The sequence below is a fragment of the Halictus rubicundus genome, chromosome 8, assembly GCF_050948215.1.
Source record: "Halictus rubicundus isolate RS-2024b chromosome 8, iyHalRubi1_principal, whole genome shotgun sequence".
NCBI classification, from domain to species: domain Eukaryota; kingdom Metazoa; phylum Arthropoda; class Insecta; order Hymenoptera; family Halictidae; genus Halictus; species Halictus rubicundus.
Genome location: NC_135156.1, coordinates 19215585 through 19236338, shown reverse-complemented (window position 1 = coordinate 19236338; position 20754 = coordinate 19215585). Strand labels below are relative to the sequence as shown.

The following is a 20754-nucleotide window of genomic DNA, read 5'->3' as shown; positions in this document are numbered from 1 at the left end:
AGAAGTACAAGTGAAAAATAAATAAAATTGTTTATACAATTCAATATGTACATATGAAAATCCTTAGGCAAATATTCATAATTCGCAAGCCACAAGATCCTCTCTTTGATTGTCGACTAAATTAGTCCAATCGGGCACTCTGTTCGATTTCAAGTAGTTCTCTTTCGTTATATATCTCAATGGGAGGTCGACGGTACCGCAAATAGCACCTCCCAACCATGCTGTATAATTAGGTTTACTAGGTGCAGTATGAAATTTGAAAACTTGAATTTTCAACTTCTCCGAGTAAAGATTGCTTCTCAATAGAGCTAGGAGTTCCGATTTAAGACGACTAACGAATCCTTTCGCCATTGTCGTGCCTCCGATTAATATTATATTTTCAGCTAAAGTTCGTCTAGTGTCTATCGAGCACTGCAAACAACAGCCAATATTAGGATATTTTAAATGAATATTGGGAAAATCTTAATTGCATAGATCGCAAATTATACCTTAAGAATTGCGTCTAAAATCATTGTAGGTATGCTTAAATTATCATTGTCCCTTTCCCACAATACTTCAAACGCTTTCTCCCTAACTTTGCCAGGTATGGTAATATTTTTAACCCCAGGGTACACGACGGCGGGAGGAGGATTCGGAGCTTCCTCGGAATCTAATTTAACGGATCTCTCCAGTGTGGTCACAAAACATGTTCTAACTTTTATATCTTCCACAAGTTTTTCTGTTATATTCGCGTTATGAGATGTTGCTTTCAATGTTTCCATTAAATACCTATAAAAATAAAATACAAGCAGTATACGGACGCGTACGTAGTATCGATCGTATAGAGTTTTAGCGGGAGGTGTTTACTTGTGCACAGCTTCGCCGGCTAAAGGAAGCGCCTGCCATGCTTTCAAAATTGGTACACCCTCGTAAATTGGAATCACTGTAGCTTCTTTGTACCCGACATCCAATACCAAGGCTGTATTGGTGCCTAAAGTACTAATGGTTGCCAAATGAGAAGACAAAAACATCAAAGAGCCAATCTCAAAATGTCTAAATAATACTTTAGCTAGTGTTTCTCTGAATTGGGACGGCGTTAAACAAGATTCTAATATCACAATTCTGGCATCCTTAGGTGTTATTATAACATACCTGTGATCCAGGTAAAACTTTTAGAGACACAGCAATACGATCGGATGAAAATAGTTAGTAAATGTACAAAGCCGTTACCTAAAAAATAAACAATGGAGAAACTCTACAAGCAGTTGATACAAATCTTCTGTATCCTTATAATCGTAAATCTTCCTGATCTGTTTGGTTTCGGAACAAACGGCCTCTGTCCTTATTATTCCGCGTGGTGTAGCCTCGTTCGCGTAACCATATCTAATCATAAATTACATTTTAGTTTATTGTTTAAACATTAGAATACTCGAACAAATGCAGATGATTCGATACTTTACTTCGTGTATGCGCTTCCAATGTCAAATATGACCATTTGCTTATCCGAGAAATAAAGGACACCTTCGTAGCGGCGTAACATTTTAACCATCACCGATTTTCTTTTTTTACGTAAGGAAGATTCGAAAAGGGTAAGATTTACGAATACTTTGCAAAATTAGAGATTATCGATGCACTAACGATCACACTGGTGTTGACCATTCCGTTCCGGTATGTCATGAAGAACGACAGTTCTATATATCCCATTCTATCTCATTTTGTATAGGGTTTATGCGGATCACCGAATGTACGTCGAAATCACATATACGAATAACTATCGAAAAGTCGTGAAAATAACTTGTTGTTGTTGTTTTTTTATTGATATTTTAATTATTACCAAAGAGGATTTCCTCTTTGTTATTATCACAGACGAGGTATAGGAGTAGACCAATCACCATTTGGGAATTCGTGTCTGACGATCTGAAATACCGACATCGTTGGCAACAACTAGATTTCTTACGCCCTCTATGGCCCTGTACTCTGACGAACGATAAATGTTGCAATCACGGACCTAATCGTGCTCTAGCCAGAGAGGAAATGAGAGTGCTCACGCTCGGGGTTTTAGTGTCCCCACTTTTCTGCGTCATCTTTTTAGCCTGGAACAGAACCTGCATCAACTTTTTAGCCTGGACCAGAAGCTGCATCACCTTTTTAGCCTGTATTAGAACCTGCATCATCTTTTAGGCTCGATGAGAGCCTACATAGACGAGCCTGTTTTAACATAGAAGTAGCATCCACTCTGGCATTATTAGGAATCCGCTGCTAACGAATGCAGGTAAGATCACAGACGAGGTATAGGAGTAGACCAATCACCATATGGGGTTTCGTGTCTCACATGTAAACAACTGGTTTTCTTACGCCCTCTACGCTGACGAACGATAAATGTTGGAACTAGATCCACAAAAATTATCAAATCTGGTCAAATACAAATGATTGACGAGTTACGGACATATCTGATGTTATGACTATAGGTTCAAATTATATTTTTTTATTTGATGTCATTATGTTATATATCTACAATTATCTTTATCAATACAATATTAATAAATATAGATACTACGTTTCCAAATTATAGAAATACAATTTTCATAAACCTTGAACGTAAATAACAATTCTCCATACGTATAATTATTATTCGCATTTCTACAATTTTTTAACACTATTAATACGCAACCATTTTGAATATATTTTGTAACTGAACTTGAAAAAGAAATTAAATTGAAATTTACTATATATTTTCATGTATATTTCATTTAAAAAACATAAACTTTAGCTTTAAAGAATCATCCAAAATATCAATTAATATTAGTTGTAAAATTCGAAAGAGTTAAGAATTAATAAATCAATAATTATGTAGTTGATCTTTTTTGCAAGATGTCAATCTATTTCACTACTGACTGAGAGCGTAGTTGCATTATTTTCTTTCACGTTTGTAGTGAGAAAATAAACGACGAAGGCAACAGTACGTCTCCTTACGTTACTTCTACTACGCACGCGCTACACACAAGCGTACCTCTATTCTGTCCGTGTGAGATGCCAGCTCGACTGTTCGACGCGTTCCGCCGAATTCACGTTACCGAAGTTTCGAGCGCCTGAGCCGCAATCGATTCCCGGTTCGGCGAGGAGCACATTTTGCTACAACTTTTAAACTAAAAAAGATATCAATGCGAAATTTGGACTAGAAATTTTTTTTAAAGATCGGGTTTAATGGCGTATACTAAAATATGTTCTATATTTTTTACATAATTTTTTTTTTTTTGTTGATTTTTAAGACTAATCCGGATAAGATGGTCAAAAGCAGAGTTGGGCATTATTTCGATAAAAAATTATTTAAATAACGATTCGAATAAAAGATACTCTATCTTTATTCGTTATTCGAAGGTTCGAATAAGAAAAGTATCTTTATTCGACGAGTATCGGATAAATAATTTTATTCGACGAGAATTTATCCGACGAATAAAGATAATTTTTTTTATTCGAAGCGGATTTATTCGAACTTCGAATAATTTTTTCATCTTTTATCTGTATCTTTTATTCGAAGGCTTCGAATAAATCTTCGAATAACTTTTGCCGAGCGCCGAGCTTCAAAGACCCAGCGACGACAGACGACATACATTGTAAGCGGATGGAGAATCGCGCACGTATAAAAGTTTAAACTTTTAGATTTTTCAATATATCCTCATGAAATTGTGACGAGCGAATGGAGGGGATTTTCCTGATGAAAATGAGGTCAAATTCGAGTGCAATCGAACAAGTTTCACTGATACGTAATGTTACGATAAAAATTACAATCTCATTAAAGACAGTCCAAATGATGTCGTGTTTGGACTCATTTTGATCGGGACAAGCTCTACAACTCATTCGTCTTAACAATATTGTTCTGATTAAAAACATAAAAGCATAAATTGCCAATAATGCACGATTCTCCATCCGCTTACATTGTATGCCGTTTGGCAGTCGCTGGGTCTTCGACGTTCGGCGCTCGTCGGTTCTCGTTGGTCTTCGTCGCCGTTTATTCGTCGAGCTGGCAAAAGTTATCCGAAGATTTATTCGAAGCCTTCGAATAAATCTACGGATAAAAATGCTAAATACAGTCCAATTTGTACCGTGTTTAGTGTCATTTTAATCAGAAGAATGCCACGAATTAGTTGGCGCAAGTCCCATAAAAAAATCATGAAAAACAATGAAGTTTTGCAATTGGATTGGTAGTTGTTTCACACCGATATCTCGCGACTCTACGAGCTCGGAACTTCAAAGACCAGCGACCGACCAACGGCCTACAATGTAAGCAGATGGGGAATCGAGCATTACTGGCAATTTATGCTTTTATGTTTTTAATCAGAATAATATTGTTAATACGAATGAGCTGTGGAGCTTGTCCCGATCAAAATGAGTCCAAACGCGACATCATTTGGACTATCTTCAATCAGAATGTAATTTTTATCGTAACATTACGTATCAATAAATTTGTTCGATTACACTCGAATTTGGACTCATTTTCATCAGGAAAAGCCCCTCAATTCACTCGTCGCAATTTTATGGTGGTATATTGAAAAATCTAAAAGTTAAACTTGCATTCGTACGCGATTCTCCATCTGCTTACATTGTATGCCGTTTGTCAGTCGCTGGGTCTTTGAAGTTCGGCTCTCGTCGGACCTCGTAGCTGTTTATTCGAAGCCTTCGAATAAACGATACAGATAAAAGATGAAAAAATTGTTCCAAGTTCGAATAAATCCGCTTCGAATAAAAAAATTATCTTTATTCATCGGATAAATTCTCGTCGAATAAAATTATTTATTCGACAAAGATACTTTTTTTATTCGAACCTTCGAATAACGAATAAAGTTATAGTATCTTTTATTCGAATCGTTATTTAAATAATTTGTTATCTAAATAGTGCCCAACTATGTCTGGAAGTAGCGCATTCGATTCCCGGTTCGGCGAGGCGCATATTTTGCTATAACTTTTGAACTAAAAAAGATATCAAAGTGCAATTTAAACTGAAAAAAAATAAAAAGAATCGGGTTTAATGGTATGCACTGAAATATATTTTGTATTTTTAAATAATTCTTTTTGTTTTTTAAATTTAATTACCCTTAAAAAATGTTCAAAACTAGTTATTATAAATATTGTTGTTCAATCTTTTATCAATCCCAAATAATTAAATTTATTAGAATATATATGCTGCAAATGAAAAGCAATATCAGAAGTAGATTGAATAGGTAGCTATTAAATAGTCAAACGAAATTAGTGATATCAACGTCGTATTTTTTAAAATTAAATTTAAACTACGTTCTTACTTTTGGCTAATATTGAACTAATTTAATTTCTTATAATTATGTTATTACACTGTTGTAGTTGTAATTGCACAGGGAAGAAGACTGACGTAGTAGAAAGAACAAGAAAAAAGTGTTTAACGAAAAAAAAAAAATCATTCCATGCGGGATTCGATCCGGGACCAAAATATTCTCAGCCGGAAACGTTACGTTATTATTATTATTACATTACGTCTCCTTCGATGCACTCGCGTGTCAGCCGTAATGGAATTAAGAGGAAACAACATTCTTTTGTTTCATTCATCATATGAATCCTCGACATGAGATTTAAAATTATATCAGCAACAGCGCCATTGTAGAATATCGGTTCGACAATATTAGTTCTGGATGATACGGTAGGATGTGACACGGAATGGTACGGGGGCTCTAGAGCCCCCCGAGCGTGAGACAGAAAAATACATTGGGTGATTGGTCTACTCCTATACCTCGTCTGTGGTAAGATGATGTAGGTTCTGGTCCAGGCTAAAAAGATGATGCAGGTTCTGGTCCAGGCTAAAAATTAGACTAGGGAGCAGCACTATACCTAGGACACTAAAATCCCGGGCGTGAGCACTCTGATTTCCTCTCTACTCTAGCACGATGACCAGCGAGGGAGGAAGGAGTAGGAAGGAGCGAAGCGAGAAGTTCGTAGCAGGCAGTAGCAGGCAGGGAATGCGCAAGGTGGTGGGAGTAGTCGTAGCTAGATGATGGTAGGTGATGGTAGGGAAGGCATGGTGGTGGATGGCGGCCAGGCGACTGCGCCGGGTATTCGGCCTGGGCAGCCGGCAATTCGGTGGGATAGAGAGAGAAGGAAGATCCGAATGGAATGGAATGGAAAGGCAGTCAGGTTAGCGGAGGAACGGTGGGAGAGGCTAGGGACGAGGCAAGGCAAGCGATTTAGCTGCTGCTGGTTCGGCAAGCCACGAGTTTGAGTGCCGAGGTCCCGTTGCCCGTTGCCCGTTGCCCGTTGCCCGTGCCTGCACCGGGTGAGGCGTCATGAAAGCGCGCCAGTTGATCGAGTGCACCTCTCGCCGGACGAAACTTCGGATTCCCCATTGTTGATTCCACCTTTGTTCCTCGTTTTCCGTGTTTTCGTACCCCGAACTATTTTATTCGCGCGCGTCTCTCCCACAGCCTAGACAGCTATTAGATTCCGTTCAAAGAAGAGAACGGGGATTAGGATATACCGATCCGTGGACAAAGGATAACCGTACTCCACCGTGTGTTTTCCCTGCGTTTCTCCGGTTCAGTGATGTATAACGTCCCTGCTTCCGAAATGGTATCTTCGCCGCTGAACTAGGACAACGTGCGTGTGCGCTAACAAGCGGATGTCGACTAAAATCGTCACTAACGTCGGTCGGAATTTAAAGCTCTCGGTGATATATATGCGTCGTCCTCTCTGTGATTCCAGTGGTTTTCTTCGGTTCCGTGATCGTACTCCGAATGGTACCTTGGCATATTGATCCCGCAGGTGTGGCCTCCACGACGAAACGAAAAGGAGCGATCGAAACAATGAGAAAACTCGTCCCTCTCGATCGGCCAGTTGCTTTTGTCTGAACCGATATATGCGCTCCGTTTCGCGGTTGGTGTTTCACCTTGACGGCGGAGCAGCATCGAGTGTGCCAGTTACGTGTTTCGGTTGATAGTTTGACAGTGTGAGAGGAGACAGAGCTCGGAGCGGAGGGACCGAAACGCGGATGGAACTAATGCTTCTCACGTTCCGTGCTGTATTTTCTATTCGTATCGTCGACGACGTTAACGCAGGCCGTTTACATTCCAGAAAATAGTTGACAGTATTCTAAGGGAAACGAAGCCACGGCTCGCGCAGGTCTTATTTACAAGTTATTGTTCGGTTCGTTAGCTGGTCGTTGTCTCGTCTGCGTCTAGAGGGTGGCATCCCTCCCGGTCATTATCCCATTCCAAGTATTCCGAGCAGTACGTTCCGCGAGGAGGAAACAGTGTCTGACTCTATCCAGAGCGGCGAGCGTATTTCGTTTCCGATTCGAAATCACCGGAAACACACCGTAACGTCGCCGTCGCCGTCGCCGTTGCCGACAAACGGCCGGTCGGTCCTGGTAAATCGAGTTCGACGGTCGATCGCGACGGTATGTCGACCGTGGCAGCGTGTCCGCGTCCAGTAACTTTCTAGTCTGCAAAACTAGTAGCGACGAATTATAAAAGTTGTCGAGGAAAGTACCCGCGCCGAACCAGCTTTCGCAGTCATGACGGAAGGAGGAACCAGACGAACAAGAAAAAAGAAGGCCACGTGATCACCGTTCACTTATCGAACCCGCTCTTGATTAGGAGTAACGCGAAAGACTCGGCCGGAGATCAAAGGTGACTGGCAGTTGGTTCGTGACACGACGGTGACGCAAAGAAGGCGCGGAACAAGAGAAGGAAGAAGAAGAAGAAGAAGAAGACGAAGACCAAGTGTCTGTGTTCCAGAGCAAGCCCAAAATTAACAGTCGTCAGCGTTGCGGATGGATATGGCAGCTGTCGTTCCTTCTGCCATACGTCGAACTCGCTGCTGCTGTTATCGACAGCGTGCTACCTGTCAGTCGGCGGAACAGGTGTTGTCGCAAGGTGTCCAGGGCGGGATACATGATTTCTCGTGATAACACCGAGGGACTTTCAGTGTCGTCGTCGTCGATCGATCGAGGGACTGCGTTAGCCGGCGTTCTTGCTCGCGGTAAAGTGTTTGCAGGTCTTGGGACCCTGAGCAAGTAGACCAGAACAGAAGAAGAAGAAGAAGAAGAAGAAGCAGAAGAAGAAGAAGGGGGAGAGGATATAGGGGGAAGGAGGCTGCCGGTGGATTAAATTCGTTGCGTTGTTTCATGACTTGGTTAAGGATGAAGAGCACGGCTGTCGATCACCCGAAGCCGAATTTCACCTTTTACGGCACTCTGCTTCTTTTCTTGACGCTGCTCGCCGAGGTGAGTGGAATGGCGACGGATAATCGTATGAATCTAGGACGCGTTAGCCGAGAATGCCTTTCTGCCGACGATTCCGTGCATGCACGAGAGTGTCACACTCGAGACTCGAGACTCGAGACTCGAGACTCGAAACACCGTGCTGTGTCGGTGATCACATTCACTCCGATCTGGAACGTTTCGAACGTTTCGGGCTGCTCTGCTCTGTTGTTTACCTGTCGATTCTTTGCTTAGATTGAACCCCTTTCGGCTCAAGGTAACGGTCCGTCGTTACCACCGCGATAATATCCTCGCTATACGACGATTCCTCGTTACCGCCTCGTACGCATTCAAACTCTATTATTTTCATTTTCTCTAGCCCATGCAATGCATTTCTTCTCTTTTCGTTAAACGCTTCCATGTTTATAGACAAATCCTGTTTATATGCAGCTGCTGATTTTCATACAGGTCATTATAGGGACTCAATTACTGTGCCTACATTAATTTCTTCTTGTTCTTTTTACAGCATAATCAATATTGAAAAAGAGATACTAGTTGATTTTAATGAAAGCAAAATTTCATATCTCTAGCCACAGCATGTAGTTGGTACCCCCACAGTAAATGGGTCCCTTACCCTATTGCTAATCTAAGGTACACATGTTTCTGATACACGAGATCGTGTTTATATACTTGGCACAATTAGCCATTAGTTGCCATAAAACTACATGTAATCGCTTACCCTGACTCACATGAAAGTCCCAGATACGATATCTACTGTTATCATTAGACGGTAGATATTTATGTTAAATAAAAATAGTCTACCTCAAGTGCAACAAATAGAAGTTAAATAGAAATGTATTTCTCGGGATAATAATTTCACAGAGTTGAAAGCGATATGATAGTAATTTTAGATTTATCGAATGTGTTTACCGTTTTATACCTCATCTACTCGTTTTTGTAGTAAATGTAGAAAATTTGCAGTCTACTTGTCATGTAGGTTATAACTAATCCCTCTACCCGAGTGTACGCGATAAATAACTCGAACATTATCTGGGAAATAGTGAACAGTTACTATTGAGAAAATTAAGACATTTACAGGTAAACGTTTGATATTGCTAAACGGCCAATTGTGATTCTAAACAGGATACGTAGTCGCAAATCATAAGGGAACGTCTGAAGATGATTTTTCTTCACATTTTTAAATATACGTAAGAATCACTGATTTTTGCTAGTCGTTCTTCCACTATCTAGTCTACTAACCAATCGGGATTCTAATATGTTCTACGAAACATGATCAAGACTTTTAATGACACTACGAGTCACTAGACCTCTTGATTAATATACAATTTTATGTATTCCGTTTTTTTTGTTTCTACTTCTTGCGACGGTTTGCAGCGTTCATTATGCATTGTAGAATTTGCACTTTGACCCTGTCCTTATCTTCACAGTTGAACGAGAGAATCAATCGACCGATGTTTACAAATCTATAAACATGCGGGATTCCTAGAAAATCAATTGGGAAGAGTACGATTTGTGAATACATACTGTTTCTCGGAAGTATTGATTTTTAGTGTTAACCGAATCACACTAATTTTGTTGGAAAAGCAAAGACAATTGACCGTTGTACAATAAGCTGTCAAAACAAAAACTGACAACTCTTTCGGAGTTTAAATTATCACAAGACAATTGACATGATAATTACGAATAAGTAACTTACGAATAAAAAGAAACACTTAAATCAACTCACTTGAAGGAACAGAAATTGTTTTAACACATAGTATGTGTGTATTAAAACGCTAATTTTTCACATTCCGCTTTACAGTTCAGAAATTAATAATTCCTTTTAGGAATACATAAATATATCACTAAGCAGTTATTTTTCAAGGCAAGTCGTAGGTAACTGACTCAGAATGTTACACTATATATGCATATTCCGCTACAGTCTTCACACAATTATTGTACTTTCAGACAAAGAACTGAGCATTCAGAAAATGTTTCTCTTCTTACAAATGATCGATCAACGCAATTTTTAGTTTTTAAAAACGAATTTCTCAATGTTAACGGCACACGTTCACTCACGCATAACAATTGCTAGAAACGGCAGTATAACATACTTCATTATGTCTCGTCGCGTGTAATATGAACATTTGCGGTATAATGACAGGTACATCGAAAGCGACACTATGGAAAACAGTGAAATTTAATTTTAGAGAGAAAATTACTTGTTATGTTTGTTGCATGGTTGCCATATATACCTACGATTCAGGCAAGAGTTTCTCACTATTATTCCGTCACCGATGTACTTACGCTTGCAGTTATAACACGGGACATTCCGTCGATGAAAATGGCTACGAATTCGTGGTCTTAATTATTTCTACGTATACACACGAGTCGGGAAGTAAGTTAACAAACGAATATCACGAATGAAATCAAATTATTGTATTGTTTTTATTCGGAAGGTGTAAGTAAATAAACAAATGTGTCGGCAAAAAACATATGTTATCAGTATGAAAGATTAAAGATGCGTCGTATGTATGTATTCACCAATACGAATCGTCAACTTTCCGACTCGACAGTATAGTCGGAACTCGACAATTCGAACTTCAAGGTCTAATAGGTTGAAAATAGCGTAAAACCATTTTTAAATTCTTCCGATGTCTTTTTAATACTTTGCGTTGCTTCTGGGTAAAGGATTCAATTAATGTGGGGTACCAACTGGTTACTGTGCCTACATTAACTATACCGTTTTTTAAAGCACAATGAATATCAAAAAAGTGATATTAAACTTTTTCGTTAGACGAAAATCCAAGGTATCTTTGTCGGATCGCTGCTCGGATAAGCATATATTGGCCTCTCGTTGGATCACAAAATCAGAGGTCAATGGGCATCAGCGTACATACATACGTACAAGGCATCGTTCTCGACAGTTGGGAAAGTCAGGCGTGTTTCGCAATTCAGAGACAGAGATTGGTCAAGCCAAAAAAGCTATAAATTGTCGGTGTTCCCCTTCACTGGACGATAACAAATTCAATTTTATTTTATTACCATCTTCCTCCGCGTTCGTTGATACGGGGAGCGTTAGAGTGACGGTCTACCGAAATATTCAGAAAACTGAGAAACCTGTAGAAACCTTTATTTTTTTACATTATAAAATATTTCGGTAGTCAATGTTTTTAATCAGAGGAAAATGCCACGTCAAATTAATTTCGAAAGATATATTTAAATTATTTGGAATACGTACGAGCTTAGAAATAACAACCAGGACCATCTCCTATCGTTTAATTCTACATTTACGTGATTACAATACCGATTTCGTGGTTCGCATTCGTTCCTTCTATGATAGTTAATGGAAAGTGTAAATAGTACTTGCCCCGGTACTCGTCCGGGCTATTTTTAACAATACGTAATTCAAAGGAGAACGAAGGAATTCGAAATTGCATATTATTTTGAAATTGGTCGATTAATTTTACGACTATGAGCACAAAGTCGTTCGAGCAACTTAAAATATGTTCGTTCAAACATGCTCGAACGGCTCGAGTACCCATTTATTATACGCGGTACGCCCATTTTCCAGCAATCATAAAACGAGAAGGAGACGTTCGGATTGGACAAGTATCGCATAACATCGTAGCAATCAGCTTGTAGCGTACTGACAGAAACTTATAGTAGAAGGCTCTGACGTTTAGTTTGGAGGTCACGATTTCTCACCATTCTATCGATGGAAAACAATTAATTTATTTGTAGCCTTCAACCGAACGCAAAGAAATCTGGCTGGCAAAGTACAAACGACTTTTTCATCGTGTTCCTTTAGATCCTCATTCGTCATCCAGTGCTGTAGAGGTATCCAACAATTTGCACCTGTATCAATATCACTGTAACGAGATGGTGGATGATTACGTAAGATAATATGCTCGTGTATGCTTATTTTGAGAAACGAAAGTAAACTCTCGAACTCATTTCTGCAAAATTAATAATAATCATCGTGTATCATGATGTATAAATGAATTACTACACAGTTGGTGCACGAATGCACATTCTATGCGAATAATTGAAACGGAGTAGTGATTTTTTAATTTCATATACGTAGAACCAAACAATGATATTCCACTGAAATTTTACAGTGATTTTTACTTTTAAGTCACTCGATAGAATTCTTAATGAACAATATGAAATCCGCGCAGTTTACTTGTGATAAAAAATAACGTAACTTTCCGAAGAATTTGTTGGAGCAAATGAAACTCGAAGCACGACGAAGGATAGAATATATAGTTTAACGACTCGAGGAAAGTTTCTTCGGCGAAAGTCGGCCGCTTTGTATCCAGCGAGGTTTGCAAGAAATGAAATTGTTTTACGGTTCGACCAATGGCCCACGCCCATTTCAATTGTCTTCCTTCGGCATCGGAGCGGTATGCGTTCCCTTGAAATAATCGTGTATCGAGAATCGGCGACTGTGGTACAATATTACGGGAAACTATATAATAGGTCATTCACGTATGCCAATGAACAGTAAGTGGGTTAGGTGAAAGTGAATAAAGCATCGATCGACGGAAAAATAATACAATGGCGAATCTTCTGTACAGACTGCTTGAGAACATTCGGAACGACTAAATAAAAGTATACAAATCATTTCTGTACTTCGATCTAAATCGAACAATAAACTTTACAGTAAATCGAAACAATAAACAAATTAAGAACATTTGCAAGACAATCCTGACGAGGTTACAATTATTTTTTGAAAATCATTCTCAGGTAATAATAAAATAAATAATAATGAAATTTGAACGCCGTATATCTTGGTTGATCGGTCATGTCTTTGCCTTTGCCACGTTGTTCTTCTTTGTTATCCAACATAGTTTGAAAAACTAAAAGAATTGTAAACTAATTTAATTTTTAAAATTTATTTATGAAATTTTGTTTCATCACATTTTGGTATACGTTTAATTTCGAGTGATTGTACGACCGTAATATCGATGCTTTTTCTAGACGATTCTCATTTCACGAGGACGGATAGAGAATTTGGCCGATTTGTTTGTCAATCGAATATTTTCATTGGATACTAGGAAAATGGGAAGGAACCGTGACATTATTGGCCTAGAATTCGGGACTCACGACCGCTTGCTAAATTAAGCGCTTACTACGAGGGAACCTGTTTCACCGAATAGTATGTATTACAAATAACCGAGATCGTCGACTTGAAAGTGCCGCTGAAGCTGCGTTTACGGACACGCTAAATCTCGTCCGTTCTGCCTTGGTTTTCTTTTACCGTCGGCAGATTTTCAATCCGTACAGCTTTTCCCAGCTCTCCGGCTCTCCAAGCCGTGCAGGAGAAGCTAAGCCGGTGAAGATGCGGCTTAACGCATAAACTCGCCGTTTCACTCGTTAATTCCCTACGACACCCCTATCGCAACGATCAAAGGTTTTCCACTAATGTGGCACGAACCCTTTCCGACAGATTGCAGCCAGTTTATCCCCCCATGGGGTAAAAATAAGCTGTAAGTTTCGTTGGAAAGATTACGCTCGCCGTACATCATTCAATTAACATTTCTACGGAGCCATTTTTAAATTGATCATACATGCGCAGAAGAACAGAAATTTTCTTCTTCTAGAAAATTCTAAACTACAAAGAAATCGCTGTAAAATAAGTGCAACGGGCTAAGGGTTGACGCGACCTTTGTGTTGCAAAGAGATAACGCTAAAACGACAGACTGCATGCGTCGTTGATACGCCACACTGGTGAGAAATGCAAACGGGAGAAAAAGTGAATAATGTTAACCGGCTGAAGGAGAATATCCCATTAAAAATTGAGCGGACAGACTAATAAAACAGGCGTCGCGTCGCAAGGGCAAGAGAGCGGGTCTGACGCGCGTGGTTGTCTGTCGCTTGTCACTCGACCGCGGTACGTTTGCGCATCCGGATGTGGGCTTGGAGTACATCCTGGCGTATCCAGGGAGCATGCGGTCGTTTGCAACGAAAATAGAGCAGACGGGAAAAATAAATCAGCCTGGTACAATATCTCTCAATGACACGCGTTGTATCGTGGTTGGTTGGCCCATGCTTGCGAACCTAAACACCACACCTCGATACTACGAGACACTGCACGAGTCGTTTAATGCGATTACTTCATTCAATCACGGTTAAATCCTTCAGATATTGAACTAAACAGATCTAAAATCTAATGTGAAACCATTAAAGAAAATCTGCGGGTCGAGGTTGACGCGTCTGTCATTCAACAGAAGCGAACCAATACACCTGGTTCACTTTTTACACGAAACGTGCTTTACAAAACTGCATAAAAGCCAGCAGAATGTTAGCAAACAGTCATGGTAACTAAGCTTAATCGACTGATTGTGAAATTTTTTCTAATAAAGAGTAAACGAAAAATCGTATCGAAACTTTTGCAATAGAATGATCTTTGCGCCCGGGAGTTTACAGATTACAGCCAAGCTCGTCGGGATCCCTAGGAAGTATTACGGCAAACGTTATTATACTCGTCATCGATTGCATTAGCCACGCGGTTGTACTTATTGTGCACGTACACGCAGAAACCCACGCGAGCATGCGTCTAGGTGTCAGAGTTGGACGCACATGATTATGTACGACCTAACGGAACTCCGCGGACACTGTTTTCGAGCACAACTGGAGAGAGAGAGAGAGAGAGAGAGAGAGAGAGAGAGAGAGGAGAGAGAGAGAGAGAGAGAGAGAGAGAGAGAGAGAGAGAGAGAGAGAGAGAGAGAGAGAGAGCGCAGAGGCCGTGGAAAACGGTTGTTCGGAGACTGGCCATAAACCGCTTTTAATTTGCGGCAACGTTCGTGTACACGTCGATCCTACCTGTTCTCTTCACGCTGAAAAATTTCACGCGCGACCGTTCGCTGATCGCGCGAGAGCCCCATTGTGCCCACTTTCACAACGTGCTTGTTATCTACGCGCCGGGCGCACTTCACCGGAACACTGTTTTGTTTTTGCGCATAAACAAACTCGCGATCGCCGAATAACTTGCATTTTCTTCCCGTAAAATGCCGTGCCGTAAAAAAATTGCTCGCGGTTCGACCGTTTCGAGCGCTCGCACAGTGTCACTGTCAATCGTGGCTCGCCGCTATGGTTGCTCGGCCGATCATCAAAATGGTGCCTTCGTCGACTCTTTGTCGTCGACTGCTAGACACACTTATTCGTTTACACTTATTTTGTAAAAATTTGTCACTTTCAGTTTCAGTGCTCGTATGAAATCATTTTGCATACGTATAAAAGAGTTTAGTTTGGCCACATGTATAGACGTGTTTAGTCATGTGCATAGTAGAGTTCAGTTTGGTCACACGAAAGGGTTCCGTACGTGGTAAAGTAATTCGATAAAAGCCATCTTATCTGTAAGATGTACAGGATCTCCTCGACTGCAGTCTTACAGAAGATCCTGAAGTATTCTGTTCCGTGATGGGACAGACACGGTGGTCGCTACTTGGTAGGAATAAGGAACGCGTTTCTTGCGAACCTTGATAAAAACTCCGACAATCGAGGGGACAAATGAACCCAGCGATACTTTCTCACACTTCAAAGTCCCACGGTGTCTGCTCTGCGTAAGCTCTGCTCAAGCATACGATTCAAAACGTATTAACATATTAACAAACTACACTTGATTCTTACCATTTCCGTATAAATTATTGATCACTGCAAATTGCATGTGTACGTTAAGCAGCAATGTAGACGACAACGTCATTCGTTACACGGCTCGACAAATGAATTTTTCATGCTAATAATTTGTTCATAGATTACATAACTTCGTTGCCTGATGTTAACCTGTTGATTCGTAATTTTCTTATCTTAAGTACCAGTATCGACAACACTCTTAGAGACAGATGAAATTAAGTTTACAAAAACTTTGCCGCGCTAGGTGAGAAAATGAGAAAGTTGGTAAAAGGCAAAGTTGCGTGCAAATGATGAATTAATTTAGATTCTTCGGTTAACGGATTAACATAACCACATGCTGCCGAATTAATTCATTGCAATGCCCCCGAAACAACATTTGCCCGAGACTTTCAAGAATTCGTTTATGCGCATATAAAATAACCGGGACGTCGACGGTATCGTTGATCAATCGGGTTATACGTATATATATATATATTACATAATTCGTATCTGATGTCATTGTTCGGATCAATGACTACTTCCTCGACGTTCCAATTCCCTGAGAATATTCCCAGCCGCGAAAATTGTCCGACTTCCGGCATGTTCTACACAAGGGTTTATTAAGATTAAATCGCGCGAGCGATACAAATGATGCAGGCTGGTGTTAGCACGTGAACTCGAACTATCTCAGAATTCTGACGTCATTCGAGGCGCGGAGGGGAGAGGGGTAAAAGAAAATCATCAGACTGGTTCTTCCACCAAACACTATGTTTTTACCCGTTTTTTTTTTGTTACCCTGGCTGCTGTTCCACGCCCTTTTAAACGGCCCGCATCCTGTTTTGCGCTTGTTTTATTCTTATTTCCTTTTCTTAAGAAATCGCTGTACCAGCTAATTTTGTGAAAGTTTATTCCACGATTTCTTAGTCCGTTATAGCTGAAAATTGAATCTACTTATCGACTCGTACAAGAAATTTTGAAAAGTTCTGTGAAACACCGTGATTAATGAACTAACTGGCCGACAACTATCTTCGCGTTATTCGAAAACCGAGCGTGATTTAACGAGTAAAGTTTTGAAACATTGCCTGACGCGTTATGTAGTATGCAATGGAGAATAAGGGTCGACAATTTTGCGCACACAGGTTGGTCACACTTTGATCGGTATTAAAAATTCAATACGGTCGTGCATATTGAAGTACAGTTTTTTCGTATAACGGTGGACTAGAAAAGAAATATTAAATTTTTTTTTAATATTCGTTATAAGCATAATATAGACACAATAATAGCCCCACAGCAATTGGGTCCCTTACCCTATGCTCTTTGTTATAATACTTTTCGCAGTAATGACGAGCGACGCACACGTTCAAGTTTTCAGTCGTCGATGGGATGAGGTTGAGGTCTCTTGTATTCGCTTTGGTATCTTCCTGCTGTGCTCGTTACTGCGTATCATTATTACGACTCATCATTTTCCGCCTTAGAGTTACATAAATATGGGAATTATTGAAAGATTATGTATCCTGTTTGTAACCACGATGGTAATAGTTCCAGTGACGGGAATAATCTCTGTTAATTGGCTCTGATAATTGACGTTATTGGTCATCAAAATAGTAATTTTCATAAATAGAAAAATATGATTTACCGGACAGAATGCGAGTTGTATAATTCTTTGCTAATTTCCAGAATCGGTATTATTGCGTCAACCGGTACAGATTGTGCAACACAAATTATCAGACATCGCTTTCTCTCCAGGATTCGGTCGCTCAAAATTAATTTGCTACGTAACAGTCGGAGCGAACGAGTCATACGACGGATTTTCAATTAATCACCTTACAGGATTCGAGAATGGCGAAGAATGTTTGTGTGAGTCACTTCGGTCTTGGACCCTATAAGGCAATTTAGTCGAATATCCGTGTGACGGTGCGTGATATATGCTGTATAAGGCACGCTATAATAAGGCAGTATTCACAATATTTCACAATCTGTATTTTCGCAGAAAATAATGACGTACCATTCAGTCTGAAATGGAATGGGCTGCGGGTTTTTACAGGAACAGAACTAGGAATGTGAAAGTGGAAAACAAAAAATCATGGTTCCACAGTGACTTTTCTAGTAACTCATTTCGATGTACTGTATACAGATCAAACCAAACCGTGTTTACCGATTGCCTGTCACTTAAATCCGAGGACACCGTTCAGGTTCATAGCAGCAGTGCGGGTTTATTAAAATAAAAAATAGCATTAAAATTATTAAACGTTCGAAAATGTTGGTTAAAGGGACATTTGGGAGCGACTGAATTCTCGCTATCTTTTAGTTCTATCGATCGAACGAATACTTTCAAATCGACATCTGAAAATGTCAAAGTCTCGTGTTACACGATTAATGTTGAAAGTCAAATTCACGTAGATCTTGCGGAACCAATTGGAAACCGGATATTACGTCTAAAAATCGACCGGCGTAAAACTATAACAGGAATAACTGGGACCATTCGTCCGAAATCAATTGATCAACCACCGTTGAGAATATTTTTAATTGATTCGGTTAAGCGCTGCATCGCCGAACTGACAGTTACGTAAAACTAAATTACGCAAAGTTTCAAGTTGCGCGACCGCGTGCAGGCCTTCATTGGACTGTCTGGAACGCGTTTCCTCGCCTAAACCCGCTCGCAAAACCGTCCAGTTCTGCATCACGCTGCTTCTGTTTTGATTAATTGTGTCACGATTTCGTCACGGTTTTCGTTTCTCGCTTCTTTGCAACTTTCCAATACGGCACCTCTTTACCCGTGCCGCTGTAAATCGAAAAAAGGAATATTCATATTGCTGCCTTTTGCATTCGATGAAACCGTGTTTAAACGAAAAAATTCTGCCTAGAAGATTCCATCTAAACAGGAAACTAACAAATAGACGACGGATTCTTTTTTATGGAAAATACAACTTTTTCCAAGTCAATGACGAGAAGCAAAATGAAAATGAAATTTTTCTCTGAATAATTTCAATAAATTGAAAATAAAAATAAAATCCACAATTTACGCAGAATATGAATCTTTATTGCAAAAATGCAAAATACTCTGATTCGATATATATGACTCGAATATTATTGATAATCGACAACTGTAGCAGGAAACAGTATTGCAGGTATATTAAGAGAAAATGTTCGCTAATTTTGTTGTTACAGGTTTTTAAGAGAACTGGTCGGTAATAACTGTGTTTAGCAATCTATGCGTTCATAATACGCGCGGCTAATCAACGGTATCTATGCAGAAACTTTGTTTTACAAGAATCTTTTCAAACGTTTTCCATATTTCTACAATACCTGGAGTAAAATAAAAATTTATTTACTTCCTTAAGTATTTTAATCGGTTGAAAATATAAAAATACTTTGAAATTCTTTTAATGATTTTTTGTTTGCTCCTATTCACTTTTGACACAAATGCATAAAATTCGCACGGTTCGCGGTTGCGAAGCATAATTTTCGTTTAGGTAGAAAAAAAGGAGAGTATTTATGTTGATACGAAGTTGTTGCAATAATCTACAGACCGGGTGTAGGAACTCGACAAGCTAATGCGAAATAAACGCAAGCAGAGGACAGCAGTTTCGATCAGCTGCAAGCGTCCGCGAAACTTCTAGCAAGAATCGCTGTTTCTCGAAGCAATCTAATCTAACGGTGCAATATCCTGACAAAGAGCTGAATCCAACCACTAATCGTTGGATAAGATCTGCATGCGCTTAACGATCCAACTTCTTCTTCTTCATCTTTTTTTTCCCTTTATTTAAACGATCCGACTTCCTGTTTACCAGATGCTCGATACGTTTCCTTGGTCTTGTGTAATCTGACGATTTATGCAATGAACAAATTCTCGTAAAGGAAAAGGAGTTTGATTCGTGGACATTTGAAATTTAATTTCAGCCAATATTACTGTTATCGATTATACCGTGCTTGTATCAAGTGGTTTTGCATCGTGTATTCATCTCTTTTCGTTCAATATGCGATTTGAAATCTGTTAACAAATATAAGCGACGATGAAGTTAAATACCAGGACTGTGCATTTGAAGCATGTATCGTTAACTAAAGTTAAACAAATACAAAGGGAAATTAAATGGTATTCAACAGAAGTTTAATTTTATATCTTTAATCGCTGAAACTGTTTATTCAGAAAGTACAAGTGCCTTAATAATTTATGAATATTATAAAAGGTTATAAAATATTATATACATATTATATTATTATTATATGATAATTTATAATAAACAGTTTAAAGCAGCACTGATATTGAATTGCAATTAGGAGTTATGCTGTTTTTACATTCTGGAGTGCACGAACAATAACGAATACTGATGATAATTGAGCTCTTTTTATCTATGTATGAATTGCGGAGTCTTACTATGAATAATTGCTTTTGTCGATATTCTTTCCACACAAGTGAAATAATTCCTTTGATGTAATTTTCTTTATCTTTTTTAATAGCCTTGACACAGTTCACTGTTTAAGGCATAACTCTTGTTGCAATTGCCGCATTAGAAAGGCCTCCCATAATCAACGCGACGATACCTAACACCTCTTCGCTTCGCGTCCATTTAATAACATTGCTTAAATGAAATTACTTAATTCCCTGTTGTTACGATATTGCGTTTACCCATATTATATTACCGAAAGAATGCACGAACTATTTACGTTTTTAACGTTGGACGGTGAACACGATATTAATCCTTGAAGGATAACGATTTACTTAATACCATGACGATCCACAGCATCGAGGTGTGTTCTTCGTCACGCGAAACTCGCGTGACGACAGCTTCGGCCATTATCCGACTTTGCCATCCAGTTAGTTATCACCGTCCAGATTGTCCAATTTCTGTAATTGCTATCGCTCCCCCCCCCCATTAGTTTCTAACCTATTAACATCGGTTTCTACGCATTTCTGGAATATAAAAATGTGTAAAGCA

At 39.4% G+C, this 20754-nt stretch overlaps 2 protein-coding genes and 1 long non-coding RNA gene across 7 annotated transcripts in view; 1 reads left to right on the top strand and 2 right to left on the bottom strand.

The window, feature by feature from the left end:
• Positions 1-11: 11 nt before the first annotated feature.
• On the bottom strand, positions 12-1845 carry Arp10 (Actin-related protein 10). The gene is made up of 5 exons (XM_076791745.1): positions 1440-1845; positions 1210-1362; positions 847-1131; positions 489-768; positions 12-411 (listed from the first exon to the last, which is right to left on the bottom strand). Exons 1-5 carry the CDS (start codon positions 1526-1528, stop codon positions 76-78), a joined length of 1143 nt encoding a protein of 380 aa, XP_076647860.1. The 5' UTR covers positions 1529-1845; the 3' UTR covers positions 12-75.
• LOC143356234 (uncharacterized) lies at positions 1590-6905 on the bottom strand. Its single transcript, XR_013082640.1, has 2 exons — positions 6390-6905; positions 1590-1896 (listed from the first exon to the last, which is right to left on the bottom strand). It is a non-coding gene; the product is annotated as an uncharacterized LOC143356234 (long non-coding RNA).
• The window catches only part of Ptp10d (Protein tyrosine phosphatase 10D), a 40844-nt gene continuing 26051 nt past the window's right edge, over positions 5962-20754 (top strand). For 3 of the 5 annotated variants that reach the window (XM_076791735.1, XM_076791732.1, XM_076791731.1), the window contains exon 1: positions 5962-8224. In XM_076791735.1, the coding sequence (XP_076647850.1) occupies positions 8126-8224 (99 nt within the window). In that variant the 5' untranslated portion in view covers positions 5962-8125. The remainder of the gene's footprint in view (positions 8225-20754) is intronic. The other 2 variants (XM_076791733.1, XM_076791734.1) reach the window with 2 other exon arrangements.